This window comes from Salvelinus fontinalis, chromosome 23 (genome assembly GCF_029448725.1).
Source record: "Salvelinus fontinalis isolate EN_2023a chromosome 23, ASM2944872v1, whole genome shotgun sequence".
In the NCBI taxonomy this organism is placed as follows: Eukaryota; Metazoa; Chordata; class Actinopteri; order Salmoniformes; family Salmonidae; genus Salvelinus; species Salvelinus fontinalis.
The window spans coordinates 36,903,320-36,927,361 of record NC_074687.1 but is presented as its reverse complement, the minus strand read 5'-3'; the positions used below and the strand labels follow the sequence as shown (position 1 = coordinate 36,927,361).

General features: G+C 42.5%; 1 protein-coding gene across 7 annotated transcripts in view; it reads right to left on the bottom strand.

The window, feature by feature from the left end:
* The window catches only part of LOC129821226 (FERM, ARHGEF and pleckstrin domain-containing protein 1-like), an 80,811-nt gene extending 57,330 nt beyond the window's left edge, over nucleotides 1-23,481 (bottom strand). For all 7 annotated transcript variants that reach the window (XM_055878631.1, XM_055878636.1, XM_055878633.1 and 4 more), the window contains exons 1-2: nucleotides 23,280-23,481; nucleotides 18,654-18,850 (exon numbers count right to left, since the gene is read on the bottom strand). In XM_055878631.1, the coding sequence (XP_055734606.1) occupies nucleotides 18,654-18,824 (171 nt within the window). In that variant the 5' untranslated portion in view covers nucleotides 18,825-18,850; nucleotides 23,280-23,481. The remainder of the gene's footprint in view (nucleotides 1-18,653; nucleotides 18,851-23,279) is intronic.
* Between the last annotated feature and the right edge of the window lie 561 nt (nucleotides 23,482-24,042).

Below are 24,042 nucleotides of genomic sequence, written 5' to 3'. Positions count from 1 at the left end.
GAGGCAACTGAAAAGGTTCAGAGTTCAACTAAAGAAATAATATGTTCAGACTGATAGAGCAATCATTTAGACGGATAGAAGTAGCATAAACACAACGTTTACACTGAACATGCAAACCTAATATTCAAAGAAATTGCTTAATGTAACTGGAACAAAAAGTTACTTTGCAGTTTCATACTTATTCACTCACAACAGAGAGTGGAAAAGCTCATCATCCTTAATGAAAGACATGTTACGATACAGAAACCTAATAAAATTGTATTGCGTCGAATACAACGGGGCGTAGACTATACCGTGAAATGCTTGCTTACAAGCCCTTCCGAAGAGTTAAAAAATAATCATAAAAATTAAAATATTAAAAACACAAGAGGAATAAAATACACAACAATGGTGATTATACACACTACCAAAAGTATGTGGACACCTGCTTGTCAAACATTTAATTCCAAAATCATGGTCATTAATATGGAGTTGGTCCCTCCTTTGCTGCTATAACAGCATCCACTCTTCTGGGAAGGTTTTCCACTAGATGATGGAACATTGCTGCAGGGACTTGCTTCCATTCAGCCACATTAGTGAGGTACGGGCACTGATGTTGGGCAATTAGGCCTGGCTCGCAGTCGGTCTTCCAATTCATCCCAAAGGTGTTCTATGGGGTTGAGGTCAGGGATCTGTGCAGGCCAGTTAAGTTCTTCCACCCAGATATCGACAAACTATTTCTGTATGGACCTCACTTTGTGCACGGAGGCATTATCATGCTGAAACAGGAAAGGGCCTTCCCCAAACTGTTGCCACAAAGTTGGAAGCACAGAATTATCTAGAATGTCATTGTATGTTGTAGCTTTAAGATTTCCCTTCACTGGAACTAAGGGGCCTTGCCCTGAAAAACAGCCCCAGACCATTATTGCTCCTCCACCAAACTTTACAGTTGGCACTATGCATTCGGGCTGGTATCGTGCTCCTGGCATCCGCCAAAACCAGATTCGTCTGTCACACTGCCAGATGGTAAAGCGTGATTCATCACTCCAGAGAACGCGTTTCCACTGCTCCAGAGTCCAATGGTGGCGAGCTTTACACCACTCCAGCTGACGCTTGGCATTGAACATGGTGATCTTATGCTTGTGTGAGGCTGCTCAGCCATGGAAACCCATTTCATGAAGCTCTCGATGAACAGATATTGTGCTGGTGTCGCTTCCAGAGGCAGCTCGAGCAGGGCAGAAATTTGACGAACTGACTTGTTGGAAAGGTGACATCCTATGACGGTGCCACGTTGAAAGTCACTGAGCTCTTCAGTAAGGCCATTCTACTGACAATGTTTGTCTATGGAGATTGCATGGCGGGCGGTGTGCTTGATTTTATACACCTGTCCGCAACAGGTGCGGCTGAAATAGCTGAATACACACATACTTTTGTATATATAGTGTATATAGGTTGTACCAGATCAATGTGCAGGGGGACGAGGTAGAACTTGTTCCTTTGATAAGGGCGGAAGGTAGCCTAGTGGTCAGAGCGTTGGACTAGTAACCGAAAGGTTGCAAGATCGAATCCCCGCGCTGACAAGGTAAAAAAATAAAACTGTTGTTCTGCCCCTGAACAAGGCCGTCATTGAAAATAAGAATTTGTTCTTAACTGACTTGCCTAGGTAGGTAATATCATTGCCCCTCATTTATATTTTCATGATGCAACCTACCTACCCCTGCCAAACAGAAGATGCCATATTTCACTGATACTGGAAGTTTTGTCGACCATATTTTCCACAGTGGCATTTTAATATAAAGGCCGCATACACAAGGAACATGGCGTGTAACCTGAATATGTTGCGCCTAATTGGTGTGTCTTGTATATACTTGCTAGCACCACCCCCCGCCCCCACTGCACTCCCATTAAAACCCTGCATCACATCACATCTAGACCCCCCCTCTCCGGAGAAAATGGCAGCGCAGATCAGTGGGAGACAGAACTCTGCAGCACGGCAACCAACAGAGGCCGACACACACCCCCTTCCCCCCAGTCCTCCTCCCCCTGCCCCTTGGTGTAACCATGGCGACCCACAGATAGACAGGCAATCTGCAATTCCATGTGGCGCCTTGCCAACGAGCTCATACAGGGTTCAAATGCATGTGCACACCTTCACATGCATGGTGATTACACAGGACTACTGGCTGACACAGGAGGAAGGTGAAAATGGGACAGCAAACTCCAAGGACGTTCAGAGAATTACCAGGGTGCCATACAGAGGTAATGAGGTTGAGGTAATGATGAATGACAGGAGTGAGCATCCTGACAAATTCACTGCCAAGGTGACATATTCTCTCTAGAGAGTAATCACACATGAGCAGTAGCAGACAGTACTAGGACTGTCTGTGATTCATTCATTCACACACAGTCTAGACACAGAAGAAAAGTGTTGTCCTGGTTTGAAGAGCTCTCCACTGAACCCATACAATCATGAGGACAGAAGAAAATAGGGAAAAAACATCAGCTGATTAGGAGTTACCCCCTGGCCTCCCCACAGTGGTGTTGCCTGTGTCAACCAATCAAAAAGGCTCCTTTCGGATTCTCTAACGAGTCAAAGCACAAGCAAGCAGTCGCCATGAAAGATTAAATTAGAGGGCCATATCTGCAGACAGTGTCGACTGAAGTCTTTAACAATCCCTTCATTCAATATTTTCTGCACAGCCAAGCTAACCCTGAGGGAGAGGTTGCCATGGCCACAGTCTGATTTGAAGCATTTCTGAGCTGCTGGTCTATGGAGTGTCATGGTGATGGTTTGGAGAATTACAGAATGGTGTACTCTCACTCTCCAAAGGCCCATTCGCCACAATACATAGAGAAATATAAACACACTAAAATGCTTCTTCACCTGAACAGGATAGAAAGGGACAGCACATTTCAGATCCAATACTAACAGTTAACTTATGAAAATGTAGTGAGGTAATAGGATGAGAAAGCTAATTTTCACAGTAGAAAGATTGGTAACAGGATTCATGGTGATGGGTTAGTAATGCATGGCTCTTGCCACATCCTTATAGGTAGATTCCCTGCGGCTCTGTCTGGGATGGCCAATCAAATCCCATTCATCCTGCTTGGCCAACGACAGGTCATCAGAAAATGTCACGGCCAAATCATAGTCTATGTTCAAGTGACTCATCCATCATCACAGTGTAGTCTGGCTGATAAATCAGACACAGCTCTCTCTCCACCACGACTCACAGTTCACCAGAATCTACTAACTACCATAGAGACAGGCAGCTAGACAGTTTCTGTAGGGGAGAGCGGGGTATGTTGAGCCACATTCAGCATCAAGGGAAATATAGTATGATTTCTTACAAAGATATCTACATATATTTCAGGATGATGTGTATCCCTGGAAATAATCAGAATTCATGTAAACATTACAGTTTTGGGTATGGGGGTAAATTGGGTATGAGGGTAAATTGAGCATAGGAACAGGGTAAGTTGAGCCAATCCAATTAGTAGGCAAGTTCTCCGCATTTGAGGCTACTAAACTCATGAAACTGGTCTGAAAATATTCCTGGTATGTTTCTCAATCTCAGAACCTATGTCATCAGACACGACCTTGTCGTGCCCTCTGCTACTCTGTCACAGACTCTCTTTGTCAATGTACCTCTTCAGTGTACCTCTTCAGTGTACCTCTTCAGTGTACCTCTTCAGTGTACCTCTTCAGTGTCAGTCAATTTTTTCAAACCTCAAGGGGATCTAGTAGACCCCGAATTGTTTTACGTTTGGATACACGTACACATGCATGACAAATAGTAAAAATACTATACATATTATGCATAAAACTGACTAAATGTAATCATCATTTGTATGGGGTATGTTGAGCCATTGGCTCAACTTGCCTCTGGCCAAATGGCACCAACAAAGCAACCATTGACTATATTAGCCCACACAGCTACAAGGACACACTTCCATGCTTTAGGACCTCATACTGAAGCATTTAGAGAACACAACTAATCTATAAAACAGTCTTAAAACTATCTACTTTGGATTAAACACAAGCATCACGGAACCTAACATTAATTTAACTTTGTAAAAGGTTTTTGAGACTTAACTTGCTTACCACTTTTTCCATGTTGTTTTTTCCTTCACAGACTCCATGGAATAAATATTTTGGTCACATCATTCATTTTGTGTATGGTTTCCTAGAAACAAGGGGTGGGTCAACAAACCCTTTGTTACAACTTACCCCACTCTCCCCTATTCGAGCACTGCTTTGCTCTCATGCAATCCACCCATCTCATTTGAACTACATGCAACAGGAAATACGAGACGCTGTGGGGCTTCTCTGTAACTCAACTCTTGAATTAGCAATTACACAAATTTTTCTCACCAAGCGAAGAGGAGGTACGAGAATGGCAAAGTGGAAACTCCAGAAGGTGAACATGACATGGCATGCTCACTCTATTCTCTGTCTGAGTAAGCAGCTGGGTGTATCAGGCTATGAGCCCTATAGACACGGACCTGGGTCCGTATTCATAAAGCATCCCAAAGCAGGACTGCTGATCTAGGATCAGCCCAACCCCATTCATTACGATCTACAGTGCCTTGTAAAAGTATTCATCCCCCTTGGTGCTTTTCCTATTTTGTTGCATTACAACCTGTAATTTAAATGGATATTTATTTGGATTTCATGTAATGGACCTACACAAAATATTCCAAATTGGTGAAGTGAAATTAAAACCTTTTTTTATTTTTATTCTAAAATATGAAAAACTGAAAAGTGGTACGTGCATGCATATGTATTCATCCCCTTTGCTATGAAGCCCCTAAATAAGATCTGGTGCTACCAATTACCTTCAGAAGTCACATAATTAGATAAATAAAGTCCAATCAATCTAAGTGTCACATGATCTCATTACACAGTTGAAGTCGAAAGTTTACATACACTTAAGTTGGAGTCATTAAAACTCGTTTTTCAACCACTCCACAAATTTCTTGTTAACAAACTATAGTTTTGGCAAGTCGGTTAGGACATCTACTTTGTGCATGACACAAGTCAGTTTTCCAACAATTGTTTACAGCCAGATTTCACTTATAATTCACTGTATCACAATTCCAGTGGGTCAGAAGTTTACATTCACTAAGTTGACTGTGCCTTTAAACATCTTGGGAAATTCCAGGAAAGGATGTCATGGCTTTAGAAGCTTCTGATAGGCTAATTGACATCATGTGAGTCAATTGGAGGTGTACCTGTGGATGTAATTCAAGGGCTAGCTTCAAACTCAGTGCTTCTTTGCTTGACATCATGGGAACATCAAAAGGAATCAGCCAATGCCTCAGAAAAAAAATTGTAGACCTCCACAAGTCTGGTTCATCCTTGGGAGCAATTTCCAAACGCCTGAAGGTACCACGTTCATCTGTACAAACAATAGTACGCAAGTATAAACCCCAAGGGACCATGCAGCTGTCATACCGCTCAGGAAGGAGACACGTTCATCTCTAGGAGACAGAACGCACTTTGGTGCGAAAAGCAAATCAATCCCAGAACAACAGCAAAGGACCTTATGAAGATGCTGGAGGAAACGGGTACAAAAGTATCTATATCCACAGTAAAACGAGTCCTATATCGAGGAAGAAGGAAGAAGCCACTGCTCCAAAACCGCCATAAAAAAGCCAGACTACGGTTTGCAATGACACATGGGGACAAAGATCGTACTTTTTAGAGAAATGTACTCTGGTCTGATGAAACAAAAATAGAACTGTTTGGCCATAATGACCATCGTTATGATTGGAGGAAAAATGCTTGCAAGCCGAAGAACACCATCCCAAACGTGAAGCACGGGGGTGGCAGCATCATGTTGTGGGGGTGCTTTGCTGCAGGAGAGACTGGTGCATTTCACAAAATAGATGGCTTCATGAGGGAGGAAAATGATGTGGATATATTGAAGCAACATCTCAAGACATCAGTCAGGAAGTTAAAGCTTGGTTGCAAATGGGTCTTCCAAATGGACAATGACCACAAGCATTCTTCCGAAGTTGTGGCAAAATGGCTTAAGGACAACAAAGTCAAGGTATTGGAGTGGCCATCACAAAGCCCTGACCTCAATCCCATAGAACATTTGTGGGCAGAACTGAAAAAGTGGGTGCGAGCAAGGAGGCCTACAAACCAGCTCTGTCAGGAGGAATGGGCCAAAGTGGTGATCCTAACTGACCTAAGACAGGGAATTTTTGCTAGGATTAAATGTCAGGAATTGTGAAAAACTGAGTTTAAATGTATTTGGCTTAGGTGTATGTAAACTTCCGACTTCGACTGTATATACACGCCTGTTCTGAAAGGCCCCAGAGTCTGCAACAACTCTAAGCGAGGGGCACCACCAAGTAAGCGGCACCATGAAGACCAAGGAGCTCTCCAGACAGGTCAGGGACAAAGTTGTGGAGAAGTACAGAGTAATAAAAAATATCTGAAACTTTGAAAAGAATTGAAAGAATATGAGACCACAATAAACCAAAACTCACGGACCAGGCAAGGAGGGCATTAATCGGAGAGGCGACAAAGAGACCAAAGATAACAGACAGGAGCTGCAAAGCTCCACAACGGGGATTGGAGTATCTGTCCATAGGACCACTTTAAGCCGTACACTCCACAGAGCTGGGCTTTATGGAAGAGTGGCCAGAAAAAAGCCATTGCTTAAAGAAAAAAAATAATAAGCAAACACGTTTGGTGTTTGCTAAAAGGCATGTGGGAGACTCCCCAAACATATGGAAGAAGGTACTCTGGTAAGATGAGACTAAAATGTAGCTTTTTGGCCATCAAGGAAAACGCTATGTCTGGCACAAACCCAACACCTCTCATCACCCCGGGAATACCATCCCCACAGTGAAGCATGGTGGTGGCAGCATCATGCTGTGGGGATGTTATTCCATCGGCAGGGACTGGGGAACTGGTCAGAATTGAAGGAATGATGGATGGTGCTAAATACAGGGAAATTCTTGAGGAAAACCTGTTTCAGTCTTCCAGAGATTTGAGACTGGGACGGAGGTTCACCTTCCAGCAAAACAATGACCCTAAGCATACTGCTAAAGCAACACTAGAGTGGTTTAAGGGGAAACTTGGAATGGCCTGGTCAAAGCCAAGAACTCAATCCAATTGAGAATCTGTGGTATGACTTAAAGATTGCTGTACACCAGCGGAACCCATCCAACTTGAAGGAGCTGGAGCAGTTTTGCCTTGAAGAATGGGCAAAAATCCCAGTGGCTAGATGTGCCAAGCTTATAGAGACATATCCCAAGAGACTTGCAGCTGTAATTGCTGCAAAAGGTGGCTCTACAAAGTATTGACTTTGGGGGGGTGAATAGTTATGCACTCTCAAGTTCTGTATCTTCAAAGTGGTAGGCATGTTGTGTAAATCAAATTATACAAACCCCCCCAAAAATCTATTTTAATTCCAGTTTGTAAGGTAACAAAAAAAGGAAAAATGCCAAGGGGGGTGAATACTTTCGCAAGCCACTGTATAAGGCAAGACTGATCCTAGACATTTTAATACGGGCCCTGCTCTAACATCAGCATGGCGGGTCAGTGAGAACTAAGGCGCCTGGTCTCCATACTGTAGCTGCCAGGCCAGGACCAGAACCAGCTCCCTCTCAAAAGAGCCCCTTCATCATGTTTCCACTCATTAAGTCACTGCTGAAGCAAGCCCTTGTTACCATTAATCTGACAACAAGGCCTGCTGGAGCTGCTTGATGCCCTTGCTTTCCATTTCAATGAAGGATTGTGTGCGGATGGTGGTGAGTGTGTGTCTTCAGGACCAGTTAGCCTAGCTTTGGTTGGTGCCAGTCATGTTAAATACAGGTCACTATAACGTGTGGTGTAGCCTTGGTGGTCTGTCCTGCTCTTGATTCTCAGTCTGGGAATTTCAATGAAGATTTATGTAAATGGCATGAGTACCCATACTGAAGACATTTGATATAATGGGAAACGGAAGTGTTATACAGGCTGATCTCTACAAACAGACTAATATTAGAAATGGAAGCATCCGTTTTGCTACACTAGGTCAGATATTTCTAGTAATAGACATGAGAACTAAAGAAGAAAATGTTTAGCGATTGTAAACACATCAAACCACTGGACAGCCTAATGATCTCATCTAGCATTTTCTAACATTTGTATAGATCTGATTTACTCATTTGTGCTTCAGTAACAAATTACTGATTATAAATGTCTCAGGCAGAAAAAAAGGGGAATAGAACTTCAGAGATGGAGTGGAGAGAGGGGTTACAGAGTAGAGTGGTATTAACAGACCTTCAACACACACACATCGTTGTGAATGGATCAGTTTACCTCGGACCTCCTTCAAAGGGGGGGGTCATATCCCAAGGACACAATCCCTACACTATTCTGAGTGTTAAATGCACCCTAAAATGGGTCGAGAAACACCAATATTACATTCATGTTATACACTCATTGGCCAGCACAAAAATGGATTCCTCCTAGACAGTGAGTCACGTGGCCGTGGCTTGCTATATTGAACAGGCAGACAGGCATCGAGGCATTCAGTTACTGTGCAATTGTACATTAGAATGGGCAAAACGAGTGGCCTAAGCGACTTTGAGCATGTTATGATCGTCAGTGCCAGGCGCGCCAGATACAGTATATTAGAAACAAAAGACATCCAGTCAGCGGCAGTCCTGATGAGAGAGGTCGAAGTTGAATGACAAGAATCATGCAAGCTAACAGGCGGGCCACAAACAGACAAATAACGGCACAGTACAACAGTGGTGTGAAGAACAGCATCTCGGAACGCACAACTCAATGATCCTTCTCACGGATTGGCTATTGCAGCAGACGACCACACCGTGTTCCACTCCTATCAGCTAAAAACAAGAAGAAAGCGGCTCCAGTGGGCACGCGATCACCAACACTGGACAATTGCGGAGTGGAAAAACATTGCCTGGTCTGACGAATCCCGGTCGCTTTTGCGTCATGCTGATGGCAGAATCAGGATTTGGTGTAAGCAGCATGAGTCCATGGACCCATCTTGCCTGGTGTCAACGGTACAGCCTGGTGGCAGTGGTGTACTGGCGTGGGGAATGTTTTCCTGCTACACATTAGGTCCCTTGATACCAATTGAGCAAAACGTTTCCGACACCTTCTAGAATCCAGTCCCCAAAGAATTCTGGCTGTTCTGGAGGCAAAGGGAGGTCCGACCCGGTACTAGATGGGTGTACTTAATAAACTGACCACTCAGTGTACACTATTATGGGACAACCATATCCATTTCAACCATCACTCCATTAACTCCTGTGGGAAGGAAGTGTGAAGTACGATGTTTAGTGTTGCAAAGATAACGATAATTTACCAAAGTTAACTGAATCTTCAGTAATTGTGGAAATGAACATAACATTTATGACAATCTATTGTAACTTTGATTATTTATACTAGAATAACTTGTAAAAAATGCATACATATTTAGTATTCATTTTTATATCGGTGTCCATACTGTCCATGAGTTTCTAGTAGATAGACCATATGGTTTTAGAGAAAATAGCCTAATTCATGAAAAATAACATCTAAATTAACAACGGCATTATTTTCTATTAACTCTGCAATCTTCCAACTATTGACTTTTCCTCACAACTGCCACTAGTTTGATGCCAAAAAACATTGACAACAAATACATATTGACACTGTAAAATAAAAAATATTTTATTAATGCTGAAACCCTTATATTAAACACCAATGGCATTCACTAAGTTGACGATTTAAATTCAGGATCATGTTCTACAGCTTTATCATTCTATTTTTGTATTTTAAAATCAACTTGTTTAAATATTTTACATGTGATAAGGCCAGAGATAATTACAGACACTTGTGATAATCTGAAGTATCCAAAAGGGAAAGGGGATACCTAGTCAGTTGCACGACTGAATGTATTCAACCGAAATGTGTCTTACGCATTTAACACAGCCCCCCTGAATCAGGGCCACTACATGTCTTGTGGTGGATTATATAAAATCCTTGAAAGATAACAAAATTCTGGTAGTTTACCAGTAGACTTTGAAGTTTCAAGTAATATACCCTCCCTTTGTAACCCTAACGATGCTAGAGGATAAATGAAATCAACTGAGATATAGGGGTACAAATAGAGTTGACCACACAGCATATAGAAACAAGAATCCATCTTAATCCTAGCCCAGTGATCTAAGTCAATGTTACGGAGCAGAAGCTAAAGCTAGACAGGATTGTCTGTGGCTGTTCACAGGATTAGTGCCAGGCAACAGCAGTGAGTCTCTTCCCCTTCACTGTGATTAGTAGTACATTCATGAAACAACGTGCCGCTGATGTATAATGCATTATGGCTTGAGCGCAAATGAGCTTTTGCTATATTAACATCCACACAATTTGCATTTACTGTGATCTTGGTGTCTTAAGAGCTGTGTAAATTTAGTCTTGTCTGAACGAGACCTAGGTGGACCTTTAAGAAACCGTATGGCCCAATAAAAACGTAATAATAATAATTTAAAAAAAGAAGAGTTGGACCGCAGAGTGAAGGAAAAGCAGCCAACACGTACTCAGCATGTGGGTACTCCTTCAAGACTGCTGGAAAAGCATTCCAGGTGAAGCTGGTTGAGAGAATGCCAAGAGTGTGCAAAGCGGTCATCAAGGCAAAGGGTGGCTACTTTGAAGAATTTGTTTAACACATGTATGTACGTACGTACGTATGTATGTTACATACATACAGTTGAAGTCAGAAGTTTACATACACCTAAGCCAAATACATTTAAACTCAAAAACAAAAATTCCCTGTCTTAGGTCAGTTAGGATCACCACTTTATTTTAAGAAGTTGAAATGTCAGAATAATAGCAGAGAGAATGATTTCATTTCTTTCATCACATTCCCAGTGGGTCAGAAATGTACATACACTCAATTACTATTTGGTAGCATTGCCTTCAAATTGTTTAACTTGGGTCAAACGTTTCAGGTAGCCTTCCACAAGCTTCACACAATCAGTGTGAATCAGAGTGGCCATCACAAAGCCCTGACCTCAATCCCATAGAACATTTGTAGGCAGAACTGAAAAAGCGTGTGCGAGCAAGGAGGCCTACAAACCTGACTCAGCTACACCAGCTCGGCCAGGAGGAATGGGCCGAAATTCACCCAACTTATTGTGGGAAGCTTGTGGAAGGCTACCCAAAACATTTGACCCAAGTTAAACTATTTAAAGGCAATGCTAACATGCTGGTACACAGCGCCAGAACAGTGTGCCTAATGGATATTGAGAATTGGTATAAGAGGACAATTGTTTTATTCTAGGGAATTTTATTTAGGAGAGAAGTGGTAGGTAGGGCACACACAGAAGGTAGGGTACACCCGCATACACACTAGGGGCTGGGAATTGCCATATCACGATACGATATGTATTGCAATTCTATACTGTGATTTTATTGCGATTTGATGTTCAAACATATTCCTCACCATATGTCTGCTGCAGAGGGACAGAGAGGGCCATGACAAAACGACGTTTGATCAGTCATAGAAATAAAAGTGCTCCTTATTTAAAAAGAAGATGGAGAACAAGCTATGAAGGAGCTTTGGTGCAGGCACAGTCAACTAGTGCAAAAGTAACAGTGTGGTGTTGTCAAAACTATACAATATAACATCAAAAATAATATTGTGATATGTAACTATCTATTTTTTTCCCCCCCATCACTAATACAGAGAGAGAGAGAGAGAGAGAGAGAGAGAGAGAGAGAGAGAGAGAGAGAGTGTGGGAGACAGAAGGGATAGATATACAGTAGACAGAAGACAGAAGAGAGAACCATGCGGAACGTTCCACATTAACTGCCAGGATATCTGTTTTCTCCAGTAACATTCCAGAAAGGTTTAGGTGTCTGGAGTTAAGAGCTTGACTGTTTCTCTCATCCTGACAAATGAGAATGGGGCTCTCTGTCTGTCAATCCCCATTCCTCAACTACATGTTACCCAAACAGAGATCACAGACAACAAGACAACCACTGCCATTGGCACCTTCAGAATGAACATCCATCAAAAAAAGGGGGACATGAGATTTTTGGTCACTTGTCTAAAGTCATGTTATAGCTAGCCAGAAAACTTTGGTTACTGATATGAACACATGACTCTATATAAGGTTCACCTCATATGTTTGGAAAGCACAGCTCCCTTGTATGACTCACGGTAGTGTTAGCTCTGGGCTGGTCAGATCAGGTCTGCTCTCAGTTGGTGCATACTAAAGGCCTTCATGAGGCCACAAAAGAGTGCTCATCAAGGTGTGACGAATCAGCCACAGGGGACAACAGTTTAGTTCCCAGCCAGAGGGAGCACTAAGTAGGCCGCAGCAGGTTATGTGACCCACTCTAATGCTCCTTTTGTTTCCCTACAATACAATACCTTGTCTGACGGGCTGGAAGTTTATACCAGGGGAACAGGAAAGGGATCGATTTTCACAGGAGTGGTTGGATTTCTACATGCAGATCAGCGAAACAGAAAACATTTCTCCCCGATCAGTCACTATGAATATAAATCCTACCACAGATTCATATTTCATTGCCTGAACTCGATGCTCCTGTAATGAAATACACAAATCGTGATAATCTAATTGTCTAGGAAGGGTGAGCTGACATTGGGCCAGTGGGACTGACATCCTAAACATCTTGAGCCTCTCCAGTAGAGAGAACGCAGCCTGTCTCACTGCAAATAGGAACGATTCAGCGATCATGTTCCCTTATTACTGCAGTGATCAAATTCATCACCAGCAGTGCTGCTGAAGCCAAGCACATTTGCATTTAAATCTGTGCAGTACCCCTCCCCCTCCCTCTTACTTGAAGCTCAGAGTGAGAAGGACCAATAGGCATAGTCAATTACAGGAGGGTGGGGGAGGGGACTGCAGGAAGTTATTGACGCAATTAAGGGCGTCACGCTGCAGGCCTCAGTCGTCGTGATTCTGACGAAAATACGCTCTTTGTCTTTATCAAACTAATGTTTTTGCTTATTTTCAGTGTGGAACTTGTCTCTGTTTAGGGGACATAGGCTAACCAATTAGAAATGGCACTAGCAGTTTGCAAAGTAGCCTAAGAGGAAAATAGACGGGACGCAATTATTCCAAAACTGCAGCTCGTTGTTGGAATACATATTTTCCTACTTCAGTCAACCAGTCCATTTTGAATTTGAGATAAAACTGTCATCATTTGGCAAGGAATATAGCTTGTGTATCCCATCAGTTAGATACGTTTTTAATAGGCATTGCTGTAGGCCTAACGGAAGGTTGTGTGCACACTTAAAAAACAAAAAAACCTTTATTTAACTAGGCAAGTCAGTTAAGAACAAATTCTTATTTTCAATGACGGCCTAGGAACAGTAGGTTAACTGCCTGTTCGGGGGCAGAACGACAGATTTGTACGTAGTCAGGTCGGGGATTTGAACTTGCAACCTTTCAGTTACTAGTCCAATGCTCTAACCACTAGGCTACCCTGGCATGTGTGTGAAGGGAGCAGTCAGAATGCAATTTAGTGAATGAGACAAGGAGGGGAAAGGGAATTTAGGGAGAAGAACTTTGTAATGATTGGATTAGTTTATTTTTTGTTGTGCCGCACAAATACACATGTACTACTCCCCTAAAGTCAAAGTAAATTAACGTGGTCTACAAATCCTTTTTAAGTATTTAAAAAAAATATATATATAATAATTATATATATGGTTAAAGATCGAGCTTTGACGTCTGTTAAGAGTACTCGATTACATTCAATTCAGCGTTTTTTTTCTAAGAGTCTAGCTATCTAGAACCTTAAAAGGGTTCTTTGGCTACCATCCCCATAGGATAACCCTTTGAAGAACCCTTTTTGGTTGTAGGTGGAACCCGTTTCGGTTCCAGGTAGAACCATTTCTACACAGGGTTCTACCGGGAACCAAAAAGGGTTCTCCTTTTGGGACAGCCGAAGAACCCTTTTGGGAACATTTTTCTAAGAGTGCCAGCTGCCTCCCTGCAGCAGTCATAACACCCAGCTAGGACTACCCATCGCTGCATGAGGGCCACTACCCCATTGTGGGAACAGGATAAATGTATGTGAATACTATCTAACTAATGACTCCTTGTAGAAGTAACTCACACAGAGAAAAGTGCTACCCCTACAGTGTAGCATAATCACTACGACTACCCCCTTCCCTTTTTAATTAGAACGTTTTAGCTTCGGATGAAGAAACATGTCGTCTCTCCCTCCATATTCCTCGTAACTGCCCTCCTTCGCCTTCTTAAATTAACCTGAGTCTAGGTGGCAGCTCATTAATGTATGGGCCCCAGAGTTCACACTCATATTTGGTTAAAACTATGCAAAATTCTATAATTCAGAGACAAAAAAACTTCCGAATGAGCTTCAGGCATGAACGACAGCATGACCTGAAGCTCTTAGTCACGAGCTGGGAAGTAAAATACCTCCTAAAACTAAAACCAACCACTCTTAGAGAATGAAATGACTCACCCCCTACCCAAATTACACTGCATTTAGCTAGCCTAGCATTCATATCCTCATTTAAAGTCACACATTGCCTGTTAGCTAAATGCAGTGTCATTTGGGTAGGGTGAGTGATTTCATTCTCTCAAAAAAGAGTCATTGGCTTTTGGTGTGACTTTAAATTAGGATATGAATGCTAGGCTAGCTCACTCATGACATGTCAATGTGAGTTTTCCTGTTAGTTTTTCTCAGTGTACAGTAGAAGAGCACACAAGAGCACTACACATTAATGCCAAATGACCTATATAAACCCTGGATTGCAGATGCAATGTACTGATGAGAGGCTTTGAAGCCACCGATCAGCCATATTGGCACTACCCAGATTAAGCAAACCTACATGGGAATGGAATTCTACACTATTTCAATTAAATGTTTCAAGGACAAAATTACCTATTTAAGTATGCTTTTGTTGTAGTGGTGACAGAACTTTATTTGTATGTTTAGCTCACAAAATACTATTTAAAAGTATGCATTAAGGTGAAATAATATAATAAACATGGCAAAAACAAAACGTAGACATTAACGAATTCATTTCTATAGCTTCCGGAAAAGATTTACACTGGTGGGGGAGTGCCAAGATGGAGGCAAGGTGGCTTCAAAACAGCAGCCTATGTCAGTAATTTAGAGTATACAGTGCATTCAGAAAGTATTCAGACCCCTTGACTTTATCCACATTTTGTTACGCTACAGCCTTCTAAAATGTATTAAATCGTTTCCCCCCCTCAATCTACACACAATACCCCAAAATGACAAACAAACAAAAAAGTTTTTAAATGTTTTGCAAGTTAATAACAAATATCATAGTCACATAAAAGTATTCAGACCCTTTGCTTTGTTGAAGTACCTTTGGCAGCGATTACAGCCTTGAGACTTCTTGGGTATGACGCTACAAGCGTGGCACATCTGTATTTGGGGAGCTTTTCCCCATTCCTCTCCACAGATCCTTTCAAGCTCTGTCAGGTTGGATGGGGAGCGTTGCTGCACAGGTCTCTCCAGATATGTTCGATCGGGTTCAAGTCCGAGCTCTGGCTGGGCCACTCAAAGACATTCAGAGACTTGTCCCGAAGCCACTTCTGCGTTGTCTTGCCTGTGTGCTTAAGGTCGTTGTCCTGTTGGAAGGTGAACCTTCACCCCAGTCTGAGGTCCTGAGAGCTCTGGAGCAGGTTGTCATCAAGGATCTCTCTGTACTTTGCTCCATTCATCTTTCCCTCATTCCTAACTAGCCTCCCAGTCCCTGCCACTGAAAAACATCCCTACAGCATGATGTTGCCACCACCATGCTTCACCGTCGGGATGGTGCCAGGTTTCCTCCAGATGTGACGCTCGGCATTCAGGCCAAAGAGTTCAATCTTGGTTTCATCAGACCAACCTTGTTTCTCATGGTCAGAGAGTCTTTAGGTGCCTTTTGGCAAACTCCAAGCGGGCTGTCATGAGCCTTTTACTGAGGAGTGGCTTCCGTCTGGCCACTCTAGCATAAAGGCCTGATTAGTGGAGGGCTGCAGAAATGGTTGTCCTTCTGGAAGATTCTCCCTTCTCCACAGAGAAACTCTGGAGCTCTGTCAGAGTGACCATCGGGTTCTTGTTCACCTCCCTCACTAAGGCCCTTCTCCCCCGATTGCTCAGTTTGGCCGGGCGGCCAGCTCAATGAAGACTCTTGGTGGTTCCAAACTTCTTCCATTTTAAGAATAATGGAGGCCACTGTGTTCTTAGGGACCTTCAATGCTGCATTAATGTTTTGATACCCTTCCCAAGATCTGTGCCTCGACACAATCCTGTCTCGGAGCTCTACGGACAATTCCTTCGACCTCGTGGTTTGGTTTTTGCTCTGACATGTAATGTCAACTATGGAACCTTATATAGACAGGTGTGTGTCTTTCCAAATAATGTCCAATCAATTGAATTTACCACAGGTGGACTTCAATCAAATTGTAGAAGCATCTCAAGGATGATCAATGGAAACAAGATGCACCTGAGCTCAATTTCAAGTATCACAACAATAGGGTCTGAATACTTATGTAAATAAAGGTTGTTCTGTTTTCGCTTTGTCATTATGGGGTATTGTGTGTAGATTGATGAGTAAAAAGACATATTTAATCAATTTTAGAATAAGGCTGTAACGTAACAAAATGTGGAAAAAGTCAAGGGGGTCTGAATACTTTCCAAAGGCACTGTATATAAATCATTCATTAGCACCAGCGAAATGTCTCCCTGAAAAGCCAATCCTCATGGACTGTACAGGAAGTCTCTCAGCATGCTGTGGGAACAAGACTGTTCCCTGCACGGCAGTTGGGAACCTGCCAATGTTTCTCAGCAGCTAGCGTCAAACACGGCCATATTGTCGGTCACAGGGTTCCATTTCAAGCATCTCTACTATGAAGCTCTATTCATACCCTTCGAATGAATGCTCTGCGTGTCTATTTCCCTCCATCATCACTTCTTTTTCCCCTCTCACTACCCATCGCGCTCCCTCACTCCCAGCAGGAAGAACTGTGGTCAAAGGATATTGCTAGTTTGACTATTCTCAGGAAAATAACATAGTTTTGATCCAAACTCCACCCTGTAGTTCAAGTGCTATATCAGGGTCATAGAGTATACCTTACAGTAATACCACAATTTCAGAGGAACTCTAGGAGAAGAAAAATGGTACAGAACAACCAATTTATTTTTTGTCCAATTCAACAGGAAGTGTTGGGATTAACATGTCTGTTTGCTAAATCTCAAGGTCCTAAATTAACATTCACATCACTTTCAATAAGCACCCATTACCATTCTCGAAAACATCTTCAAACAATATTGCAGTCTTCAGAACATCAGTCATTCATTATCAAGCCGATTACATTTCACATGAAAGGCATCAATCTAGGACTATTCTGAGATTTGAGTTCAGGCTAAAATATTGCATTGCATACATTGGCTGATTTGGATCACAAAGCAAAGCAATCTCAGAGAGAATCTTTAATAACCACAGAAGTAAATAGGCTGATAATGAAAAGCACAATTTATCATGGCAGATCTCTGCCCATTCAAACATCACAAATCGTCCCTTTTCCCCAATCATACTGTATAGGGTGGGCACACTGACAAGCATTCCGCTACACCCGCAATAACATCTGCTAAATATGTGTATGTGACTAATACAATTTGATTTGAATCATTTTGGGAATCATCAGGATATAAATTCAGAGGAGGTCCGCACAGATTTGTTTATGTTGTTTTCTTGTCAAAAGCAATTTGCAGGCCAGAAAATTGCACTTATTTGAAAACCTATAGGTCCACAAAAATGTCTACATATATTCTATCGGGTTTTAGACGTTCAATAGTGGCCTGGAGTGTTTTTTTACTCAAACCTCCCGCGGGACAGTTAGAATGAGATCAAGCCCACGGGCTGTACTGTTGCCCACCCCTGTGGCCAAGACAGACCAGTTGGTCTCATACCTTGGCTTTCATAATATATAACAATGTGTTAGCGTATGAACCCAGGAAGTTTAGTCCTGATGTACTAATGTGTATCTCAATAAACTAAACACAATCCATACACCCACTTGGGTAACACTTTACATTAAGGGTGTTATCACATGTCGTCTGATGAAAATCTCATACTTTTTTTTATACATGCATTGAAAGCAGTAACTCTCCTCAATGTACTCTTAACATTCCATCACTCTAGGACCAATAAAATGTACTCAAAATATAGTAGCTTCTGAAGTTTAGAAAGAATGTTTGTTAATGGTAAAATGTCCGTTTCGGAGATAAGAGGTTTTCACCCGACAACGACGATAGTCCTCTTTAAAAGTTGCTCTTATATCTTTTTAGTAAGGCTTTAAATTACACAACAACATCCAAAGACCTAGAACAGTAACCTTTATTCACCACACCAACAGCTGAAGTCAGAGATGTTCAGAATGTCGGTTAGAACCCAGACATTTTCCAGCACTGATCAGTCTTGGCTCATTCATGCATGCAGCACCTTGAAGTTTAACACAGTAACCATGCCAACCTGTAACCCTTAACAACAGACTGCTGTCAAGAAGAAGAAAAAAACTCCCTCCTTTGATGTATTGCTTTAATGGCAAAGCTATAAAAAGATGACAAAAGGATGCCACCATTTACCCTTTTAACACAGTGCACTATAAGCCAATTAGAGAGAGAGCCAATCAGAACTCACCGAGACGTCAAAGACCTCTTCTGTGTCGTCCAACATGCGTATCTTAATGGAGACGTGGCGTCCAGGGGGCATGGTTGGAGGCCGGTGGCCAGGGTCCAGGGTGCTGATGCCCAGGGTCTCCTGGGCTCCAAGACGCTGGGCTGCTGATGCTCTGTGCTCGGGCTCCACCATGGTGCTCTGTTGTGCTACCGTACAGCCTGCAGGGGAGGCAGAAGAACCGTCATACACACACACACATTCGCACGTGTAACAAAGTAGGTTCCGTCCCTGTCCTCACTGGGCTCGAACCCGGGACATTTTGTACAACACTTACTCACATGTACGTACGCACGCACGCACACACACACCAGGGTTGCAAAGGTCATGGAATTCTGGATGACGGTAATTGGCCAGCCAAATGCTGCAGTCTCCGTAATAGCAAAAATGTCATAAATAGCTCAAATGTAATAAACGTTAGATGCACATTTTCTCCTCTCCTTCGCTCCTGACTGCATGTGCTGCCACAGAAATAGAAGGAATAGAAAGGGTGTCCCCATTCAAGTCAATGATGGCATAAACGGGTGGATGGGCAGCCATTACTAGTGTACCCCATAAGAGCAAAGCAGGAAGTAAAAGCAGGAGGTGTAGTTTACCCATCAATATGGGTTGTAACTAGATGGAGTACAGCTACGACCGGAAGTGACTTTTCGTAGCAGGTTGGGAGAGCATTTTAGCTGACCCTAACCCATAGTGTTAGCTAATTCCTCTAAGCTGCTACGAAAAAGTCACTTCCGGTCGTAGCTGTATTCCACCAGGTCAGAACCATCAGTATGTGCAGTGATTTGTTCATTCAACTAAACTGACATTACAAAAAATACATTCCATTGCATGAGCCACATCAGCTTACATCATTTGAATGAAAATTCTACTTTACCATGGAAATTATTGCATCACAATACCAGGCAGCCATTGCAAGTGTACCCATGAGTTTACAGGGTCAAATCGTTAGGGTTAAAGGTTCCATGGCCTTTCTATTAATTATATTTCTATGTGTGCTACTGCTGCATTGTTGCCTATGCAACCAAAAACTATTTTGATCGTTTCTTGTTTCAGCAAGGAGCAACAAAGTTTCATCATGTTGTTAAGAGTCCATGTTACCGCAGAAACGGACATAAGTGCACGAATGCCCGGCCGTCCCATCTTCTTATTATTTCATGACAGTCTTCATCCATAACCGTCGGATACATGGTTATAGCATGCACACACAAACACACACCTTGCCTATCGGTGGGGGAATAATGCAGCTCATATCATGTCTGTCAACTGTTCAACTATTCATTGTACAACTTGAGCATTAGGGAGAGGGACCCCCCGCCCCCCATCCCAGAGAAAACAGAGCCGAGGAGGTGGGTGGGTTACATAAAAGGAGATGAAGTCCCAGGGGAGAGTTCACAGCTTGTGTCAGACTAGCAACGTAATTGCAAATTAGGTATTTGCACTCTAAGCTAATGGGTGATAATTGTAGCCTTTGGGAGAAGCAATTAGTTCCCTCTCTCTGTCAATGTGTTGCTTGATTTCAAAGTGCAAAGTCACTCGACAAAGCAATAACAGGGATAGTCCCTAAAATCTACAAGTGGAAACGATTGACTCTTTGTAAGAACTTTCAAAATGATTTTCAAACTATTTGTTTGGACAAATGACCTGTGGCGTTCCAGTATATAGGCAGATAAGAGTGAGTGAACTACAAAACAGTAGAGATAGTAAGGATCAGCCGAGCGAGAGAATGTCCCAATTATGCGAGAGAATGTCCCGATCTCCTCATTATGTATGACAGCACGGTTTCCATGGAGATCGCCATGCATGGCATATTAAATCACATGCAACATGCAGATAGTGTAATTAGGCCTAGGTGGACATGTGTGAATGAACAAGGCCAAAATCAGTTCCTTTCAATGAATGACTAGCTCTAGGTGATGGAATGTGTTTTGACCAGTTGCAGGATCATTTGTTCTGGGTTGAGGCAACAGGAGCAGGTCAATCCACCCCCATCTCTCAAGCCAACCCCAGAGGCCCTGCTTAATTCTCTGTTTATCACACATTCCAGCATGCTGATGTCATGTTGAGAGCTCACCAAATGGGTTATTGGAGCGTGGTGGTGTGGGCAGCTCTCATTCAGACAGTACAGTGGTGGCTCGCTGACTCTTGAAGAAGTGCACACGCAATGTTCAAAGTTCAGATTCGAATTAAGCTGAGGATTGCATATCAAAGACATTTGAATTTGGCCGACCCTTCAAGAGCGGGGAAAATTGAGGCTAAAACTGTTGATCTGTTCAACGACCGTATCTGTTTATTTCTAGCAGCCTCTCAGTCCCCCATAGAGCTGATCAAATAAACGGTTTGTTTACAGTGTGGAGGCAGTGCACCATTACACACAATGAATATTTAACACATCATCATCATCATCATCATGGTTGGAGGTTGCTGAACACACTGCTACACCACACAACTGACCTTGTTTCGAGCTAATGCTTTAATCAGCTGCACCTGTCCATAATATACACTGCCATGGCCTGGGTGAGTGCTGTTAGAATTTTCCAGCAAAGGGGTCACAAATGTGGGAGGGAAGACACCATTCACTTGGGGAGATGAAAGCCATTGCCACTGCTGTCACAAGGGGCATAGTGATACTCATGCAGTCCAAGCACGGCTGTGAGTTGTCCCCTTCAAGAGAAACCATGAAGGAGACGTCAACTCACTTATTGTTTTACAAGCTACCACGCTATTTCAAATGTGCATTGGGATTTTAATATTGGACTGAAAACCCTTGGCTCAGAAGTAACCCATAAATACTGTAACTAAACACTCCAAAGAACAGAGTGAGACCCAGGGCTATGAGAGAGCAGACAATGATTATTTCAACTGATGCTTTCCCTTCCCTGCCCCCAAGCTCATGAATCTGCCATGTGTCGCTCTACAGTATGTGGCCCTCTGAATAAGAATGTGGCCCTCTGAATAAGAATGGAGTCTTTGGCTAGTGCGACTCAGTCACAGCTCTGTTACTACTATGTTGTTACTGTGGAAGACAACCAGGCTGGGACATATGACTGGTATGCCAACCCAGCCCAGGATACTATTGCGTACAATGCCAGGGGAACATATTCATACCCCCAGTGTTCACAGGGTGATTTACCCAAGCTTGGAACTTGCTTGCTTGAAATTCCCCACAACCATGTAAGATAGTGCTGTGGCTGCTGGCAGGCAGTTTGGGCTTTAACAGAGGCTCCTCTGTCTGTATGCAGCAGAAGCACACAGAGTCCTTCAGAGCAGTCCAACACATGCAGGCAGCATTTCTACAACTGCACAGCTGGATTTGATTACAGCCAGCAGAATGGGCTTGAGGATGGGGTAGTTCAGCCAAATGTCTACCTGAGACGTGCCGAAAACCCACTCCTATTTCCACTGGACAGCAACTTGCTTCAGCTCCACAGACATGTATACCTGGGTGTGGCTCGCATATTTGAACCTATGCATTCAACTGTATGCAGAACTTCAATTTTAAATGTATATACCATTATAAGTTAAGTGTTAAAGGGGGTTTGTATGATTGAACATGATTTCAAGAAATATGCCCATATTTCTGAAATTATGTAGGAGCCCAGATCTGGGCAATTAAACGAAACCCCTCTATAACAGTGGTTTCTACACGAGGATCAATCAAATAACAGAACATCAGTTTGCTTTTTCTGCTTGACAATCCACAATACAGATTATTCATGAGTGTACCTTTGGAGGAGGGGCGATTGTTTGACAGTTCAGTGAGTCATACGATGTAATCTTTCTGGAAAAATTACCAAAGAAATCTAGTCTTGACGCAGGCATATTTGGATTATCACATTTAACCAATTTGGAAACATACAGGAAATCTTTGCACACCCAAAACAAAACAAATGGACAAGCTTTTTTTATTTCATTGTTGCCTATTAAGAATGCAAGACAGTAACTGGATTAGTTATTGAAAAGTCCTTATGACATTTTTGCGCACATAGCGACGATAATGCAGTCTTGAGGAGTACAGTAATCCTTATGACATTATTGTTAGGCTACCACGCGTGGTGTGACACAAATACATAACCTCGACTCAACTGACCAGCCACTAACTACCCTCAAGGGTAACAAACTAACAATGGAAAACGTACTCTCACTGATGACGTTTCTATTTCAATTGCAAACGAGGCACTGCTATGTAAATGGCGTATATCCAACACCTTTATGCCAACAATATTGTATACAGGCTATGGTCTACGGTCATGAGATGATATCCCATTCAATTTTGGTGTTGTAACGTTACGTCTGATGTAGTGGATGACTATTGCCGTTTTTTTAACCACCGCTCTTGGTTGTGAGAACGACTGGGCAAAAACACGGTTAGCTCTTCCATCAATGTACTACTTGATTGTAATAACGATTGTTCTATCTGCGAAAATGAGCCTATATGGTGAAGCATAATGTTAACATTCTTTAAAACGGCTACACGGCTACAAAAACCAAGGCAACTGGGGATAGGCTACTTCTACGATTTCTCTAATCTGCTGAAACAAGTTGCACACCGCCGTTTTACACAGGGAAATTCATGGTATAAAATCTTACCCTGTTTTAAAAATGTGGATAATCCACGTGTATAATTCCCAATTTACAAAATATTTTACATCCACTTCCAGACGCAGTTCAGGCTGCTTTCGTGGAGCCAAATGGAGTTCAGATGCTGGTTGTACCGCCGAGAAGCTTCTTCATGGTCGCCATGTCGGACGACTGTGTGCGGGGAGAGACAGGATTACATTGAAACGAGCGGCAGATCCTCTCTTGGCTTGTTACTCCAACAATAAATGAGACACAGTGCCTCCAGCTATTGTGCAAGGAATTGCACCTACTTGCAAGGCAATCCTTGCCAAAAAAATGCTACAACCACATAGCTCCATCTAGCTGTAGAATATGGGGCATACATTAGGCTACAGCCCTAACAAGCCATAACTCATAGCTCTAACCTTAACCCTAGCTCTTTTTCTTCTTCAATGATATCAGGGTAGGCAGGAAAAAAACGTTTAAAGTGCATGGCCACCTACTGTGCTGGAATGTACGATCAATCATGATCTATCCAATTCCGTACTACCATGAAAATACAATTCAAAACCAAATAAATCCATACTAACTTCTACCACACCCTCCCCCCAACCCCATTAAACTTGATCTATATCATGCTATATCCACCTTTAGGATTGTTCAGCATGTCAACCAACATTTCAACAGTAACATCTGTTACCCCCAATATGTATTGTGCTGTCTCCACAATAACCTTCAACCTTGCATCTCTGCTTTCCACAACCCAAGTTTTATTGATAACCTTACCAATAAA